The sequence below is a fragment of the Solanum pennellii genome, chromosome 2 (genome assembly GCF_001406875.1).
Source record: "Solanum pennellii chromosome 2, SPENNV200".
Lineage (NCBI taxonomy): Eukaryota > Viridiplantae > Streptophyta > Magnoliopsida > Solanales > Solanaceae > Solanum > Solanum pennellii.
Window position 1 is genome coordinate 45,767,106 of NC_028638.1, and position 17,506 is coordinate 45,784,611.

The 17,506-nt window shown below is 33.8% G+C and overlaps 3 protein-coding genes across 5 annotated transcripts; 2 read left to right on the plus strand and 1 right to left on the minus strand.

The window, feature by feature from the left end:
- The first annotated feature begins 799 nt into the window (after positions 1–799).
- Positions 800–3,099, plus strand: LOC107011357 (peroxidase 19). The gene is made up of 3 exons (XM_015210824.2): positions 800–1,150; positions 1,500–1,700; positions 2,330–3,099. The coding sequence occupies exons 1-3, from the start codon at positions 890–892 to the stop codon at positions 2,909–2,911; spliced, it is 1,044 nt and encodes a 347-aa protein (XP_015066310.1). The 5' UTR covers positions 800–889; the 3' UTR covers positions 2,912–3,099.
- Positions 3,100–3,665: 566 nt separating this feature from the next.
- Positions 3,666–7,608, plus strand: LOC107011887 (D-aminoacyl-tRNA deacylase). 2 transcript variants are annotated; one of them, XM_027914771.1, is made up of 7 exons: positions 3,666–3,834; positions 3,939–4,030; positions 4,150–4,220; positions 5,674–5,700; positions 5,842–5,982; positions 7,135–7,160; positions 7,255–7,588. In XM_027914771.1, the coding sequence occupies exons 1-7, from the start codon at positions 3,793–3,795 to the stop codon at positions 7,315–7,317; spliced, it is 462 nt and encodes a 153-aa protein (XP_027770572.1). In that variant the 5' UTR covers positions 3,666–3,792; the 3' UTR covers positions 7,318–7,588. The 2 variants fall into 2 exon arrangements, with proteins under 2 accessions (XP_027770572.1, XP_015067047.1); XM_015211561.2 differs by having other exon boundaries at positions 3,669–3,834; positions 4,150–4,216; positions 5,670–5,700; positions 7,255–7,608.
- Positions 7,468–16,153, minus strand: LOC107011886 (negative regulator of systemic acquired resistance SNI1). 2 transcript variants are annotated; one of them, XM_015211560.2, is made up of 15 exons: positions 15,764–16,153; positions 15,611–15,677; positions 13,068–13,161; positions 12,885–12,974; positions 12,711–12,788; positions 12,518–12,586; positions 11,502–11,583; positions 11,361–11,410; positions 11,021–11,239; positions 10,881–10,951; positions 10,732–10,801; positions 10,511–10,576; positions 9,251–9,403; positions 8,944–9,074; positions 7,468–8,149 (listed from the first exon to the last, which is right to left on the minus strand). In XM_015211560.2, exons 1-15 carry the CDS (start codon positions 15,933–15,935, stop codon positions 8,077–8,079), a joined length of 1,485 nt encoding a protein of 494 aa, XP_015067046.1. In that variant the 5' UTR covers positions 15,936–16,153; the 3' UTR covers positions 7,468–8,076. The 2 variants fall into 2 exon arrangements, with proteins under 2 accessions (XP_015067046.1, XP_027770571.1); XM_027914770.1 differs by lacking the exon at positions 15,764–16,153 and adding an exon at positions 14,565–14,628 and having other exon boundaries at positions 7,694–8,149.
- Between the last annotated feature and the right edge of the window lie 1,353 nt (positions 16,154–17,506).

The window sequence follows — 17,506 nt, forward strand, 5'->3', positions numbered from 1 at the left end:
AAATTTTTGTTTTGTCTAGCTTCCTCTTCTTTTGGTGTTGGTAATATGATTAATTATAAAAATGAAATGGCGAAAGCATAATGGAACAGAGAAAATGAGAAAAAGTTACTAGTGAACATGGACATATTATTAGAATTTCTTCATGTTTTGACTAAAGACACATACCTTACCTTTTTACTTTTTGCCTTTCTTTGCTGTACCATAGAAAGCAAATCAGTTAAATTTTGTGTTTTATGACATAAAGCTTAGTCACTGTTCCACTCATCTTTAACCTTTTACTGACCCTTTTTACTTCACTAAATTTAACATAAGATTCTTTAAGTGTACAACTTAACAGATGGTTCCATCCCTTTTGTCCCCCACCCCATCCTAGATAAAAAAGAGCAAATAGTATACAATTGAGGGCTGGTTCACTTGATGAACTGACAATGGCGATTAGATCATTGGACACTCAAGGGTGTGACATAGTGATCAATGAAATGGTACAAGAAAAAATATTAGGTGATTCTTCTCATCTGTCCTTCCTTTGATGGACAATTACCTAGTACTTGTTGCTAATAGGAGGTGGAGGTACCCGTGAAATCAATTGAGATGCGTATCGACAACACGTCATCAAAAAAAATCATTGGTTAGTGGTCACAACTACCGTAACGAAATATGAGAGAAAAAAAATAAAAAATGACCGAGTAAGTGTATATTCACCTGATGTCTCCCATCATATTTATTAATGTATTCCAATATTTATTGATTGGGCATCTCCTCACGGGTCCATTTATATCCTCTTTGGAACATGGCTACTTATTGTCTGTCTATAGCAGTCACCTTTCGATTTTTCCTATATACTTCTCCACAATTTCCTATTTTGTCTTAGTCACTTAACCAAACAACCATGTCTTCTTCTCCCACATTTTCTTCCTTTGTCACCATTTTTATGTTCCTCTTCTTCCTCAATTTACCCTTCTTCAATTCTCAACTACCAATCAAGGCCACCATTCGGCGTGCGCCTCGACAACTCTCCGTTAACTACTATGCCAAATCATGCCCTCAAGTTGAATCTCTGGTAGGCTCTGTAACTTCCAACATGTTCAAAGAAGCCCCTGCCTCTGGTCCTGCCACCATTCGTCTTTTTTTCCATGATTGCTTTGTTGAAGTAAGTCACAGTTTACTAGCAGTAACTTTTTTTCAGCGTAAGTGCTAGCTAGGTCCAAAAATGCTATTATAAGTGAATTGCTTCCATTTATACAAATAGAGGGGGATTCAAAATTTAAACTTTATAGGATCATATATCCGTAAATATTCTTTTGAGATTTCTTAATAGATAGAGCTAAGTTACTGAGTTCTGCTGAATTCGTTATTAACATTGTGCATTCACCTCCGAGAACCTTTACATGGGGGTGAAGTAGTCGAGTTGTGCCATGTTGGCCTGGATACAGTTGTTATAAGAAAAAATAAATTGCAAGCACATATGTTTTTTTTTGAACTTTGTTGTTTGAATGCAGGGGTGTGATGGGTCAATATTGATATCAAGTAAAGCAGGAAGCAAAGAATTAGCAGAGAAAGATGCAGAAGATAACAAGGATATAGCTAAAGAGGCATTTGAGGGCATAAATAAAGCCAAAGCTATTGTAGAAAGCAAGTGTCCTGGTGTTGTTTCTTGTGCAGACATTCTTGCCATTGCTACCAGAAATTTTGTCCACTTAGTAAGTCTACTAATTCAAATACAAATGAAATACACTCATAGTACAACAAAACAAGTCTAAATAAAAAGAAAAAAGTGAGCCATTTGGTCTTATTTCTTTTTCGTCGAAATCGTCTCCTTCTCATATTATCCGAATTTTATGAGAAGAATCAAACGGTTCTCAACGAATGTTTAATATATTGGAGGCAATAGTCCAAAATCGTACAGTATAATATATATATTTTGACACTTAAAAAGTTCAAATTTATAGCTGTCCAATTGGCATAATATGATAAACAAGACAAAGGTCATACTTTTTATCTTTTGTCAATTAGTACACTAGTCATCTATATATATATGTAGGCAAGAGAGTACCAAATTGCAGTAAAGATTGCTCAATTGAAGTGGCAGTTAAAAAACATACCTGATCAAATAGATTTAGAATGACATGTGAGCTACATATTTTAATCTAATTATTATACCGAGGACTCCAAATGAACTCTTGGGATAATAATAACAAACTTTTGACTTGTCTTTATTTAAGGACCATAGCATTTTGAATTACAGTTTGTCAGAATTCAGTAATTTTAGTTCAAACGTTGTATTTGTAATTAAATTTTTATCGTAAAGATTTGTTGATTTGATGAATAGGTTGGAGGACCCTATTATGAAGTGAAGAAAGGAAGATGGGATGGGAAGTTATCAAAGGCATCAAGGGTGCACCATAATCTTCCACAATCAAATTCAACAGTGGACCAACTTTTAAAACTTTTTTCCTCTAAAGGGCTCACCTCAGAGGACCTTGTGGTCCTCTCAGGTGCACATACAATAGGTTTTGCACATTGCAAGCAATTTGTGAACAGAATTTATAACTACAAAGGGACCAAGAAACCTGACCCTTATATGGATCCTAGGCTTTTCAAGGCCTTAAAAATGTCATGTCCACAATATGGTGGAAATGTTGATATTGTAGCACCATTTGATGTGACAACACCTTTCTCATTTGACAATGCTTATTATGGGAACTTAGAGGCTAAATTGGGATTATTGGCTTCTGATCAAGCTTTGTCTTTGGACCAAAGGACTAAGCCACTGGTTCAAGAATTGGCTAAGGATAAACATAAGTTTTTTCAAGCTTTTGCTGATGCTATGGAGAAAATGGGAGGTATTGGGGTCAAAAGGGGAAGAAAACATGGGGAATTTAGAAAAGATTGCACTATGCATCATGTGTGATTTTTGTGTGTTATTGGATTATTTTATTTTTCACCTAATTATTTATTTTTATTATTATTTGATTATTTCTTCTAATTTTGTTGAAGGAATCTTGTACTGCTTGAACACATCTGTGATATCTCCTTGGAGAAAGAGGAGAATTGAGATTAAAAGAGAAAAAAAATAACTCTCCCTTTTTTTGTCATTTATATATTTTTCTTTTGGCTTCCCTCAATTAGATGAATGGAAATGGGGAAAATAATAAGTCTTCTCCAGTGTAGTGCACTAAGTTTGTAAAATAGTATTTACACAAACATATCATTTATAATTACAGTTAATTTTATTTAATAAGATTAAATGGTAATGTAATTTACAAAAAATTATAAATAACGAATTAAAACACATTAAAATTAATATGGATTGTGATGAATGAATGGAATCTCTATACAAAGGACGGGTTTATGCAATGGAAAATAAGACACTTGTCTTATGCCCCAAATTATTGTATCCTTAAAATTACTAAAGAAATTTTTAAAAGAAAAAGAATTTTTTTAAAAAAGAAGTGTATTGTACGTTCAATTTTTCGATTAATAGTACAAAATTCAAAAAATTATTTTATTTTTAATTAATTTCTAAATTTCGTGACAAGTAAAAATCAGACATATAAATTAAAATACACTTAAGAAAAAAGATTTTTTTTTCCATATAATTTTGACTATTTCAATAATTTTTCCAAAAATAAACGACTAGCAAAAGTCAAAAGTTCGAGAAAAAATTACTTTTATTTCTGTTTTACTAGAGAAAAAAATTAGAGTGCGTGCTAAATTGCGCCATAATTGCTCCACCTGACTTGTCTCGCCAGTCGCCGGCGACGAAGAAGTTGTGAATCGGAAGAACCAATAATGAGGGCCGTGGTCCAGCGTGTTGCTTCAGCCAGTGTAGAGGTGAAACCTTTGAAGATTTTTTTCTTCTTCTATTTATTATATATATACCGGCTAGAATAATGATGCTCATTGCTCACCTAGTGCATAATACCAATTTTTTTCAGGTCGAGGGGCGTACGGTATCAGCAATCGGGCCGGGCTTGCTGGTTCTCGTCGGGCTTCATGAATCAGACGTTGATTCCGATGCTGACTACATGTAAGTGAACTGTGACTGTAAAAATTAGTACTTTGAAATGCTCAATAGAAGATAAATATTTTCCGAATCAATTTTTTTCCTTTGTTTTTTGGGTTCTGTTACTGTTTGTAATTTTGCAGATGCCGGAAAGTGTTGAATATGAGATTGTTCCCAAATGAGGAAACTGGAAAGACATGGGATCACAGTGTAATTTTCTCTCTGTTGTCCATGTAATAGTGAACCTTCTTGCTGTAGAGTGAACACCTTTATCATGAGCTTTTGTTGCTATATGATGGAATTGCATATTATTTTTTGCCTGATATAGTGTGTGGCTTCTGAGTGCTGATTTTTACAGCTATATATTGCCTAAGCATTACTAACCAATTATCTGATTGGACACTGAAAATTTTAGCTTGAATCAATGCTTTATTATTTTGTAAAAACATTTACCTCTTATGCTAGTTGATATATCACTGATAACTGATAAGCATTGACATAGAACAGTTCATCTCATGAGATGAACATTTGGCTGCATTACAAGAGTATCCCATGTCCAATTTATTAGAGGAAAAGAAAAAGCAGAACATATAGAGCATTCATATCATCAACACCAACTAGTTTGGGATTTAGGTCTAGCTTATTGATTGAACTTGTTGCTACCTTGTAAACTGTAAAAGGAAGTAGGATAAAATGGAGAAGTTACTCCCTGTGTTATTAGCTGGAGGTTACATTTGTTAAGAAAATGAGAAGTTCGTCTTTGCAATGTAATGGCATATTCAATTTTTCTCTCTTGGTTTGAAAATTCTTTGCTTGCATTCGGCTGTTTAACTTCTATTGGAGATACTACGAAAGATAGGAGATTGAACAATAAGACGAACTGCAAATTTTGAAATAAGATCGTCGCTCAAACTTTAGACTGAACTATAAGACAAACTGCATTTCTACTCAGAAAGAATGTAAATGGGCCATTTCTTTTACTCCCTTATTGACCTTACTCTCCCTTTCCCATTTAATTAAACCTATCTTTTTGGTCAATTTGAAATAGTCTGGCCTAGTTTTAAAAATGACAAAGATCCTCCTTTTCCGACTGAACTCGTGTGATTACCTATTGAACTTTTTGTTCTTAGACTCTACAAGTCGAATGGGTTTAGATTATGGGATGGATAGAGTACGTTTATCCATGTGAGTGTTACCAAATACCAGCTAGAAAATGTGGTACATATTACACAACAACAACAAACATCATAAAGACTTCTCATATCATGAAAACATATGTTTGTAAACATTTAAGGAAAAAATTTCAACCCACATTGAATAGCATTGTCATGGAAGATAATCTCCAAAAGCAGAAAGTAGGATACAGAAGATCTTTGACCAGCTAGTAATACATGTATGAAGAAGTTTAATGTTTAAATCTTTACTCAAGTCAAGACTAATTTGGAAATGTCACCATGTTGGTTATTTTTAGGCACTGCGGATTCATAGAGTATAGAATATCATTGCCTGTTTATATCTTGTCGGAGATGGTGATGCATCTTTGTAAATGATGATTGTATTTCATGGCTTGACAAAAGATGTATTATTTACTGTGTACATATTAACTTAGTTTTACGTCACTGCTTCAGTCTTAAGTTTGTCCGCTTCTATTGTCCATTGGCAGGTAGTTCAGAAGAATTATGAAGTTCTATTAGGTAACTGATCTGTTGCACAGGTTCTCACAGTGGTCTAAGTGTTAAAGATGATGCTTTGGCTGTCTCAATGATGGGAAAATTAGTTAAACTTTGATCAGGATGTATAATGATTTACTTGTATGTCTCTATTGGATGGTGCAGTGAGTCAGTTTACACTATATGGTATTTTGAAGGGAAACAAGCCTGATTTTCATGTCGCAATGCCTCCTGAGAAAGCAAAACCCTTCTATGCCTCTCTGGTTGAGAAATTCCAGAAAGCTTACAAACAGGATGCCGTCAAAGGTAAAAAACTTTTTCCATGAATTCTCAGTTTTGATCTCCTTTTCTGTTAACACTAGTCCCTGTGGAAAGATAAAAGTGGATATCAACTCTGTCTCTCTTTGTTCTTTTGCTGAATGGCTTCTATATCTTTGACTGAACTCCTACCTTACTTTCATAACAAGTCAGCACCAGTTCCAGGCTGTCAGCACAACGCATTTCCCCCAGTGCTGATTACTTGCTTATCTTTACTCTATTTGCAGACTATACATGTTGATAACTTAATCATGAAGGTTCTAATGCAGAATGCTTATACTTTAATTTTGCCTTGAACTAAAGAAATTTAGTGTTGTAATGTTGGAATATGTTCTAATCTGGAATGCTGTGATATAATAGCTATCCCCTTCTGTGAGAAGGAATGTTTAGTAATCGTTTCCTCAGACTAGAATACTTATATATCAGTACATATGGAACACAAGGCTAAATTTCTCCAGACATTGTGAGATATTCTTCTAAGTAATTGAAGTGTTTGGATGAGCTTTTGAAAAGCCTAAGCTTTTAAGTTGTTGCGTTCAACATCATCCATGCAGTCATAGTAATTACATCTGATGACTATTCACTGGATAAAGCTATTGGTTTTTTATCCATGGTGTTGCTCTGTCAACTATCTCATTATTGGGGGCTCTTATATCTGCTTGGTTTGGAAAAATGGCACAAGCATAGATCAGTATCATAGATCTTAAAGCTGAACTAATATCTGGTTTCTTTCAAAATCTCCAATTCTTGAAGATATTTTAGTCTCTGTAAGTAATAAAAAAAAGGTCTTCGTTAGTATGACTGTTCTCTTGAGATAGTTCTTCTGCATATGCGAAGAAGTTGTATTTCTCTGTGCAATGATCAAAGATTGACTGGTTTTGATTCTCTTGTTTTTACTGATGAGGTATAAAGTATTAAATCCTTGTATTTTCTGGTCATACTATTTTACTCACCTTAGTTAAGCCCCAGAGCTTCAGCTATTAGACTGAAATGCTTTCAAAACGCCTTACTAGCTTACTCTGTGAATAATGGATCCACAGGAGTAACTTTTGCACTTCTAGTTTTGTTCTGTTCTTTTCAGAATGCTAAAATTACACAAATAGTGCGAGATGACGATCTATTATTTGTTGTTTATTGCAGATGGTGTCTTTGGAGCAAAGATGAAGGTGAGGTTCTCTGAAAATAATTATTTCTTTTAGCTTTAAAATTCTGTTGAACTGTAGGATATTCTCAGACTTTGGTATTTCTTGAATTTTGTAGGTCAATTTGGTCAATGACGGTCCTGTGACAATGAATCTTGACTCAGCACAACCGTCAAAATGAGACTTGAAGCAATTGAGGAAGTGATTCCTAAGCACTTCTGTTGCAATTTGAATGATAAATCTAGCGTTCTAAAAGTAGGCACCAAAGTGTTGGGTTATTATTTTATGAAATTTTAGTAATCTCAAAACCTGAAAGATATCAAAAGAGGGGGAAAAGAAAAACTCTGTTTTACCCAAGTGAAATTTTATTACTCATACAGGATTATACTCCTAACTCTCAAACTTGTATTAAAGTGTCATGAATATGAACTTTCAGCTTATAGCTGTTATCACTTGTTGAAGTAGCTGCAAACTTACTCCGATAGTACATTGCACCAACATTATTTGAGAACATCCTGCATATCATCCACAGCACATCAACACCTCTCATGAGAACATGGCGCTTCAAATAATTCATCAGACAAGTTTCATTGTTTGTTCCCATTTTGTTCTGTTCAGTGTTTTCACGACTATCATTGGACAGAATACACTAACATTGGAGTGATCCATTTAAGCATTAACACATAGCTTAGAGCTATGGATATATTCATACATACACCAAGTTCTTTAGAGTTGCCCTTTTTCGGTTTTCCTATAACTACAAAGGACAGTTCCATTGGCTATTAAATGAAGCTTTCACTGAGGTTTCCTTGAGCAGCATTTGACCACTACTGGCTGTGTACAAACATCATTTGGCCGACTTCAGGTAGGAGGGCTTTGCAAATTGCCCCCATTTGACCAAATATACATTATGAACAATAAATAGTAACTGCTGTTTCTCCTATGACTTGGTTGAGAGAATGGTCGAGGCTGTAAACACTGCTTCTTTACCCATAAGTAGAATTTCTGTGTTCCTGCATCATGATATGTCGACTTATTAACTTGTGCAGAGCTAGAAACTAGAAAAACTTTTATGTTAAATTAACTTCAAGTTCTCCACGTTAGTATATCATCTGAGGCATCAAAAGAAGAAGTGTTCTAATACCACAAATCTGTAAGGACAGGAAAGCCAGCATTGCAGAAAAGAGACTATTCTAATCACTTGCTAGCTCAGAAGTGGCAGAATGAATTCTAGATGCAGATCACCATGTAATCCTCCCTAGTTGCATCTTCAATCATTTTCTTTTCCAGATCTAAACAATTGTTTGAAATACCAGTAATTCTAATTTCTTAGAGAGGACTTATGTCTCACCCAGTTGTTTTTCTAACTACAGTACTAATCCAAATTACAAGTGAGACCTGATCAAAAATTCCTGGACTAGATGTGGCCTTCTGATCTTTTTGGCTCATCCAATCTAGCTCTATATAGAAGTTGGAACTAAGTAAGGCATCATGTTTCCTAAAGAAGCTAAACTGCTAAGAGGAACGTGATCCATACAAAATTCACAAAAAGAATAAAAATATGGGTACTTCAATGGTCATGTTGCAGGTGCTAATGAACATTTCTGCCCAGAGAACTTAAAAGTTATTAGGTGCCTATTTCATTATGTGAAGCTTGTGCAATGGGTGGCTCAAAAATACATGAGAAGGCGGCAGAATTTTTCCATGGAAATTCAACATAACTTTAGCATGTGAAAGCAAGGCTAATCAACACACATCAAGTGAATCTTACTTTACAAAAAAAAAATAAAAAAATAATGAATCTTACTTGTATTCTTTTCTGATAAAAGTAAAAGCAGCTATTATATGCTTGCAGATTTCTGTGAGAGAGCTTCCTTTCACCATCTCTTCAAAATCATCATTTTGAGCAGAAGAATCCACTGATACTGACAAATAAGCCTACAAGAGGATGAAATACTTATCCTAGTGAGAAAAAGATCAAAATGATTATCTATAACTGAACTCAAAGATCTTTTTGCAGCATCTTATTGAAATTCTGCAAGGGAAAGAACTATCCAAGGAATCAAATTGCATATCCTAGAAGTAAACAATTTTTTTTTGCAAGGGTCAATCACCAAAAAGGCATGCGCAAGAAGCAGCTGAGCAACATCCATTCCAATTTTCTTGATGATATTTTTTGTGCTCCTGCTGTTTGAGAAGCACTTTAAAACACCTTCAAATGTGGAATCATTCACCAGACTATTTGATCTCCTAGTACGAACAGGAAACTGCAACATAAAGTACATTAAAGTGGTATTAAATTCTCAAAATCTTATAGCTTGTAACATCTGTATCAAAGCAGGCAACATCAAACAAAGAAGATGAGAAAACCAAATAGAGCAACTTTTTTGTTAGAGGACAACTCAACTAATATAGGGTACAGGAAAACAACCAACAGAACCAAAAATAAAATAAAATTGGGGCATAGATCTTTTGGAATTCCTGAAAAGGAAATGCAAACTAGTAATTTGCTGAAAATGTTCAAGTTGTCAAAACAAAGGACATTTGTAACGCTCCAAGGAACTTGCTCGTACACCATTCCCCATCTAGGAGGTTTGGAAAATTAATGCTCCAGATTTTCCTAATTCCCAATATAAATTTTCCATAAAGCATCTAGGGTCCAATCTATATCCATACTTCTTCAATATGATTGAATTGAAAGCAAAAGCTCCTGGGTATCAAAGCACCAAGCAACAGAGGGTTCCACAATCATGCCTAGTACTTCAACAATGCATTGACCAGCGTCTAGAAATCTGTAGGGAATTCATGATTAAATTCAAAAGGAGATTAGCAGGGGACTAGTTAAAAGTAAATAGTTATCTTTTATGATAAGTCTGGTTAAAGGTAATATCTTGACAAAGATTTTCCTATGCATGCATGGACAACTCAGCATTTCTGCCATCAAAAACAAAATGAAGAGACCAGCACAACATAGCCTAAAAGAGAACAAATGGTAAGTTGTATTTAGTAAGTACATGGAATACTAGAATAAGCAAGGAGTCATTTGATGTATGTCAATGTCTCAAATAAAAGAGTCTGATGGTCAATATCTACAGAGGACTCCTCAAGTACAACTTATTTGAATGTATACAACATTAGACATCTTCAAAGATCCAAGAAAATAACACAGATCGATGCATAATAAAACAGAACGACAATAACAAAAGAAGCCAATAACGAAATATTAAGCTTCATAATGAAAATATATTCAATAAGCTAAAACAAAGCCCCAGTCCTTGTATCTAGCCTACATTCGGTGAATTAAGTGAAGATACTTCCGCTGTTGGTTTAAAAATCAGTTAACATATGGCACGATGATAGAAGAATGCATTTACCTTAGGAGTGTATTTCTGAAAGTGCTGCATGATTATTTTTAGCTTCCACCAAGGGTCATCAAAGACCTGCAGAAAATTATTTGACCATATTATGCAGCATTCTCCTTGACAAGCAAGATACATCAGAATGATAAAGAAACATGTAGGGTAAAATGTTCACATCGTCCCAATAAAAACATAAGTTTCGTCTCATTATCCTACTTAAGAGGAAAGGACATTACCTGAAAAAAGGGGGAGAGCATATCAGAATTGTAAGCGAGTTCATCCAAAATGATCTCTGCAGCAGGTGTTCTGCACTATCTCTGATATCAATTGGATTTTCCAATCTGATGATTTTATTTAAAGTAAAATAATTCATTCAACAAAATACCTCACACTATCAGCTCTGGTGGTACAGCCTTGAACATCTGCCACATTACGTGATGTATCCAGGTCCATCATCTAATTGTGAAACAAAGTCACAGTTAGAATTGGTCAAATATTTTAAAGAGTAATAGCTCAGGAATCCACCATCCTCAGAAGATTCTTCAGATAGATACAAGTAGACCGTTTGAGTTCAGGTAAAGCCAGTGCAAAAGCAGCAATGCAATTATGTGATATCTCGTTTGAAGGAGGTGCCACTGAATCCACATCAGAGGACTCATATTTATCATACAAGTCAGAGAACACATCACATATAACTGACAGGCAGTCCTTGACTAAGCTTCTATAGATTATTTTTCTTGACCCCTGAACAATGAGAGGAAGACAAATAAGAAGTGGGATCCTAAGCATACATCAGTAGACTCACACTTCTAAGTAGCAATATTACAGACAAATAATATGGTGACATTTGAAAATGAAAACATACCAGAAGCATGCTGAGCAATGAATCCCGCAAAATGGTCCAACTCATCTTTTCTGCAAGATGAACCTTTTAATGATGGTTTCGAGAAGACCTCTTAAGGTGCATGAAACTAGAAGAAAACAAGAATCCTCTGAAAATTATTACCTTTGAATGCTTTGATACGAGGCACAAAGTCTCCTTCAAGCACACTGACAAGATAGTGAAGTAGTAGCATCTTCCTTAATATCTGCAATAGGTGTTGTCAGACTATTTGATGAAGATACAAAGGCAGGATAATTCTTCAATGATGACACTATGCACAAATCACAAGACAACTGGCTGACAAAGATATAAATACAAAATTGACCTGTGAATTATCTTATTACTCTTAAAGAAAAAAATTACAAAATTGACTCATCAAATTATCTTATTAGTCAAGATTGTCAGATGGCTGTTCAATTACATGTACATCCACAAAGGAATTTGATATGTCAATACATTCAGAGTTTAACGCTCAATTAAAAATGCACACTGGACAAGGATGGTCATAAGCTAACTGCACATTCTAGCACTTGGTTAATCATTAAGTCATCACCCCGAGATACTGCTCCAACAAAAACATGTGAAAGGCAAATAACTTACATACTTCTTATGCCCAAGGAAATGACTACATCTTCTCATAAATCAAGGAAATTCTGAAAAATGACAATATGGGCCAAAAGAACCCGGTCACCTGACTAATAGCCTGTTAGGTCAAGCTTTGGGAGTACCAAAAGTGCTTCTTTTTTCAAAATAAACAAAAATGCCTATTTTAGAGAGTTGAGGCGTTTGGCCAAGCTTTTAGGGAAAAAATTTTGTTTTTGACAAGTAACAAAAGTTTTTTACAAGCTAAAAAAGCACTTTTGGAACATTGACTAATTACAAATTACTACTCTAATATTAGCAATAGTGTTTTTGATATTCATTAGCTAAACACAAACTGCTACTCCGTAAAAGTACTTCTGACAAAAAATCACTTCTCCAAATATGTTAATGGTAGAAGCTTGGCCAAACAACTATTAAGTATATCTTAAATTGTCATGTCTGCTGATATATGAGCTGATACGCTATGATAATAAAGGAATAATATATAATACTGTGAGGCATAGAAATCAAAAGAAAGCTTCAATATGGTGACTGACCTTCGTTTCTAATGCTTTTGACCTCTGGTTGATCATTTTCCCAAGTTCTTGTATTAGTGAATGAAAGCCCTAAAATCACCAGAAACATTAATGCTACCAAAATACATGTGAGAGGAATAATAAAGTTCAGTAAAATACACATAGGAAATTGGTGTAAATGTGTGATGTAGCCATCACACACAGTCTGTCTTACCAAGGGGTCAATTGATCCACTTGAACCTTTATTTATTTCATCGTCCCTATCCAATCCTAGAGTAAATGGACACCAGTCCTGACATAGAGTACCCGATCATTATTGAAGTTAATATTGAGAAAACAACTGTGTGTGTGAACAACTGTGTCTTCATCTGTGAGAGGATGGAGATACCTCTTCAACTTCAACAGGTTCATTGAGAATGGTTGGTGGCAGACATGATGCTTGCTCCTCCATTTTGGGCAACCACAGCCTAGGAAATCGCTAAATTCAAAAAAAATCCATTCCAAGTAAGAAAGTCAAATGCAGCAATAATAATATAAAAAGTTAAACCTAAGGAATAAGGCAAGCTCTTACCTTGTCCAACTCATTTAGAAGTTGATAACTTCCCATTATTAGCTCAGGTGAAGTCTCTTCCTTCAAAATTTGGAAAATCGCTTCACGCATCGTGCTGTTCCAGCATATCCGTGATATCAGATAATAGGAACCTTATGTGGTAACTTTTTTTAATCAAACATTATGTGGTAACTTGAAAGCTAAACTGACACACATTTATGATGGGGGGCAGTGTTATGAAAGGTGCTCGCCTCTCGCTAAAGGCGATGAGGTGAGGCGAGGCGATGCCTCGTCGCCTTTTACTGGTGAGGCATGGCGAGTCCAGAATGGCGATGCAGCGAGGCGACAAGGCGTCATCTTTTTATTTTATTTTTTCAAAAAAAGATCTGGTTTAATAATTAGAAGGAAATATAAGGGTTAATTTGGTGTTATTGCAAACCTAAGACTTCTCTCCTTGCACCTTCGCGACCCTCTCTTCTCCAGTTCTCCTCCCTCACTACTTCGCCACTCTCTTCTCCAGTTCTCCTCCCTCACTACTTCGCGACTTTCTTCTTCTCTTCTCCAGTTCTTCTCACTACTCACGACGAGACCTCAGCTACTCAGCAGGTATGGTTTTAGGTAAAAAAAATTCTTCTCTTCTTCTGTCATATGCAAAAGAAGAAGATCAGACTTGGTTGTTTACTCTGTTTTGTTATTTTGAAGCTACTGCATTTCTGCAATCTGCCTACATTTTTAAAAATAAATCAAATCAATTCTTCTATATTTATTTCTACCCTACTCAATTTACTTTTATACTAAATAACATAGTATTTGCTAATATATGTTATTTGCTATTGAGATTTCGGATATTTATATATGCGATTAAATATTTTAAGTTTTTTGGTATTAATTAGCGCCTCAATTCAAAAAGGCAACCGCCTAACCGCTCGCAACTTTTTGTGTGTGTGTATATATATGTGTGTGTGTGTGCATAGAAAATCATATATATAATACGCTTGCCACCCATCAAACATAATTGCCAACAGTGCAATTGCAAAAGGCGCAACGTAGTACGTGAGGGGTTGAGGGTTCGAATCCTCGTTACAGTGCATCAACTCTTCCAATCTTTTTTTGTTCTCTTCTCTTCTTTTTCATTATTATGTGCAGGGTTTAGTTTTTTTCCATTAGTTCTTTATTTGTTATTAATTATTTATCATATTAGGAGTAACTATATTTTGCTTTTTCTAAATTATTCTTATTGACTTTCTCTTTCACTAAGTATTAGTGATTCATACGAATGTCATGTGTGATTCTATATTAATTAAAGATTAATTTAGCGTCTCATAAATATTAATAAGAATGTATTTAGAGAATAAGGTCTCATTCTTTTTTTTAAAAAAAATTACGTCGGTACATCTTAAGTAGTAGAATATCTAAAAGAAAACACTACTGAATATTCATATTTGATCAATTTGTTTATAAAAATTGAAAAGAAAAACAAAATAACTCGAAGTATGATCTAAAATTAAAGGAACCGACCCGTTTGTCATTTAGACAATATGACACCCGCAACCTTCGAATTGTAATCCGCCTCTAATGCCAACTACATTGCAAGTTTGCAACAATGGTTTCTTCTTTGCTTTTTCTTTTTGACGAGTAAGCAAAAGATTATATTGCCACAAAAACTAAACAAAGATGCATCAAAATTGTTCCCCCAATGATCATAGTACAAGCAACAAAAAAGGCAAAAGTCCTAGACAAAAAGATGTTTTCACAATCACTTATACAAAGGGAGAAGTTCTATGCAATTCATGAGCTTACAGAAAAACAACCATTTAAGACTGGAAGGTAAGTTCATGCAAAATTGGTAGAGTACATTCTTTCCTTATTAGTAGACAAAGAGAGAGAGACTATATATCAACCAATAGATGTAATAAGAAACTCTGCATTAATAAAGTATATTGACTAAATAAAAGACTTGCAACAACAAACCACATTAACAATTATTATGTATTTCTTATGACAAAAGAAAGAATAATAATTAGAAAATAGAAAGGGGAAAAGGACAAGCTGAGATAAAGCTTCAGTAGCTGGACAGCAGAAGTAAAAGGTATCATCTTTTATGATTCTAAAACAATGTGTGCAAACGAGTATATACCAACAACTTCTGTAACACCCTGCAAAGGAACACAATACTGAACCAATCAAAGATGGGAAGTAAAAGCAAACTGACCAGACATACAAGAGGACACTACTTTTAGGGATAACTGAGACCTAAGGAATTTGTGTAGTTAGTTGTTCTTCATTTGCAATTGCCAATTAACAAGGTTTGGACTCCATTTTTCCTCAAAATCATCATAAAGATCTTAAATTTATGATACAGCAACAATATCAAGCACACATACCAATCAACCAAAGGCGCTAGATACTCTCCATTATCCGTGCAATTCTCCAAACACACACACACACACATACATACGCAGTGTGTGTATGCATCTATATAGTTCAGTTTATATATGAATTTACAGAAAATCATTATCATACAACATCAGCCATTACAAACAGAGAAAAAGAGGGTAGAATACCTAGTAGGCGGTGTTCCATTTTCTGGTAGCAATGAAGCAGAGCGAACAGCTTCTAGAAAAGCAAGACCTGCGAGATTTTTTCAATGTATCAATCGAAGAAGAGAACAGGTATACAAATTATAGAATAAAAGAAGAAAGAAACTTAAAGCGTACTATCGTCGTGGCGGTGGTGAGAATCTCTATTGAAACCAGAAGTATCGAGAATTGCCATTGTGTTCTCTTCAATTCCTCCATTGTTGCTTCCTCCTCCCTTTCGTTTTTCCATGTTGCTTCCTCCTCCCTTTCGCTTTTCCATGTTGCTTACTCCTCCCTTTCGCTTTCCCATGTTGCTTCGATTTTCAAAACCCTAGAAAAAGAACCGAGTGGACTCACGCACTCCTGATGCTTTTTTTCCCGCCACTGTGATGCCGTGATTCAGAATTTACAACTTATAATCATTTAGTAAGTCTTGAGAATAGAGAAGTATTAAAAAGAAAATTAAAAAAGAAGTCTTGAGAATAGAAAAGATAAAAAGAGTATTAAAAAAAAAATAAAAAAGAATTCTGGTGCCGGGATTTGAACTGGGTCTTTCGGGTAAGAGCTGAATATCCTGACCAACTAGACTAACGGATGAATAGAATGACACGGTATATATGCATGTTTGATAATTAACTTTTGTTTTTTTATCATTAGAATTTTGAGTAGATAATGATTGTCAACGGTAAACTATGAGAATACACATTTATTTATATATCTACTTTGTAAATGTGAATGTTGAAAAATTTTACAATGGGAGAGGTCCAACCAACAATAGTTGGGTGATCCTCTATTCATTAATTGACATATGGATAAAGGTATATTTTCTTATGAAAAATTTTACAATGGGAGAGGTCCGATCAACAATAGTTGGGTGACTCTCTATTGATTAATTGACAATGGATAAAGGTACATTTTCTTATCTTTTACGAAAAAATTTACAATGGGAGAGGTCCAATTAACAATAGTTGGGTGACCCTCTATTGATTAATTGACACATGGATAAAGGTATATTTTTTTTATCTTTTTACCATCTCTTTCTTACTTACATTTCTTTTTTTTTTAATTTTTTATTTCTAATAAATATTTCTTAACTTCATTTTCTTAAATTGTTGATATATTGAATAAAAGAATTAATAAATATTTATTTTATCACAATAACTAAAAAAAAATTAAGACGGAGTATTTAAAATACTAATATCATACAATGTTTTTTAATAATATCAAATTAACTAAAAAATATTTAGTGTTTCAATTACTAGCACCTAAAAAAAAAAATTCTAATTTAGTTTTACATTTTTTTAAATTCTGTTTTACTTTATATATTTATAGTCTTTGTTATTTTAATTTTGTTTTAGTTCATATGATATTATTTAAAAAAATATTGCATGATATTAGTATTTTAAATTCTCCGTCCTAAAATTTTCTTTAGTTATTGTGATAAAAGAAATAATTATTAATTCTTTTATTCAATATATCAACAATTTAAGAAAATAAAGTTAAGAAATATTTATTAGAAGTAAGAAAATAAAAAAATAAAAAAAGAAAGGTAAGTAAGAGAGATGGTAAAAAGGTAAAGAAATGTACCTTTATCCATGTGTCAATTAATCAATGGATTTAATTTATTTTTTTAGGTGCTAGTAATTGAAACACTAAATATATTTTAGTTAATTTGATATTATTAAAAAAATATTGCATGATATTAGTATTTTAAATACTCCGTCTTAAATTTTTTTGTTAGTTATTATGATAAAATAAATATTTATTAATTCTTTTATTCAATATATCAACAATTTAAGAAAATGAAATTAAGAAATATTTATTAGAAGTAAGAAAATAAAAAATTAAAAGAAAAAAAAAGGTAAGTAAAAGAGAGATGGT

Excerpts from the sequence above, each read along its gene's own strand:
- LOC107011357 (XM_015210824.2), top strand. The coding sequence starts at position 890 with ATGTCTTCTTCTCCCACATTTTCTTCCTTTGTCACCATTTTTATGTTC. Across the intron at positions 1,151-1,499 it reads TCCATGATTGCTTTGTTGAA|GGGTGTGATGGGTCAATATT; the intron begins GTAAGTCACAGT and ends GTTTGAATGCAG. Across the intron at positions 1,701-2,329 it reads CCAGAAATTTTGTCCACTTA|GTTGGAGGACCCTATTATGA; the intron begins GTAAGTCTACTA and ends TTTGATGAATAG.
- LOC107011887 (XM_027914771.1), top strand. The coding sequence starts at position 3,793 with ATGAGGGCCGTGGTCCAGCGTGTTGCTTCAGCCAGTGTAGAG. Across the intron at positions 3,835-3,938 it reads TTGCTTCAGCCAGTGTAGAG|GTCGAGGGGCGTACGGTATC; the intron begins GTGAAACCTTTG and ends AATTTTTTTCAG. Across the intron at positions 5,701-5,841 it reads GAATTATGAAGTTCTATTAG|TGAGTCAGTTTACACTATAT; the intron begins GTAACTGATCTG and ends TGGATGGTGCAG.
- LOC107011886 (XM_015211560.2), bottom strand. The coding sequence starts at position 15,935 with ATGGGAAAGCGAAAGGGAGGAGTAAGCAACATGGAAAAGCGAAAGGGA. Across the intron at positions 13,162-15,610 it reads AATGGAACACCGCCTACTAG|CACGATGCGTGAAGCGATTT; the intron begins GTATTCTACCCT and ends ATGCTGGAACAG. Across the intron at positions 9,075-9,250 it reads TTCTTGCGCATGCCTTTTTG|GCTTATTTGTCAGTATCAGT; the intron begins GTGATTGACCCT and ends ATCCTCTTGTAG.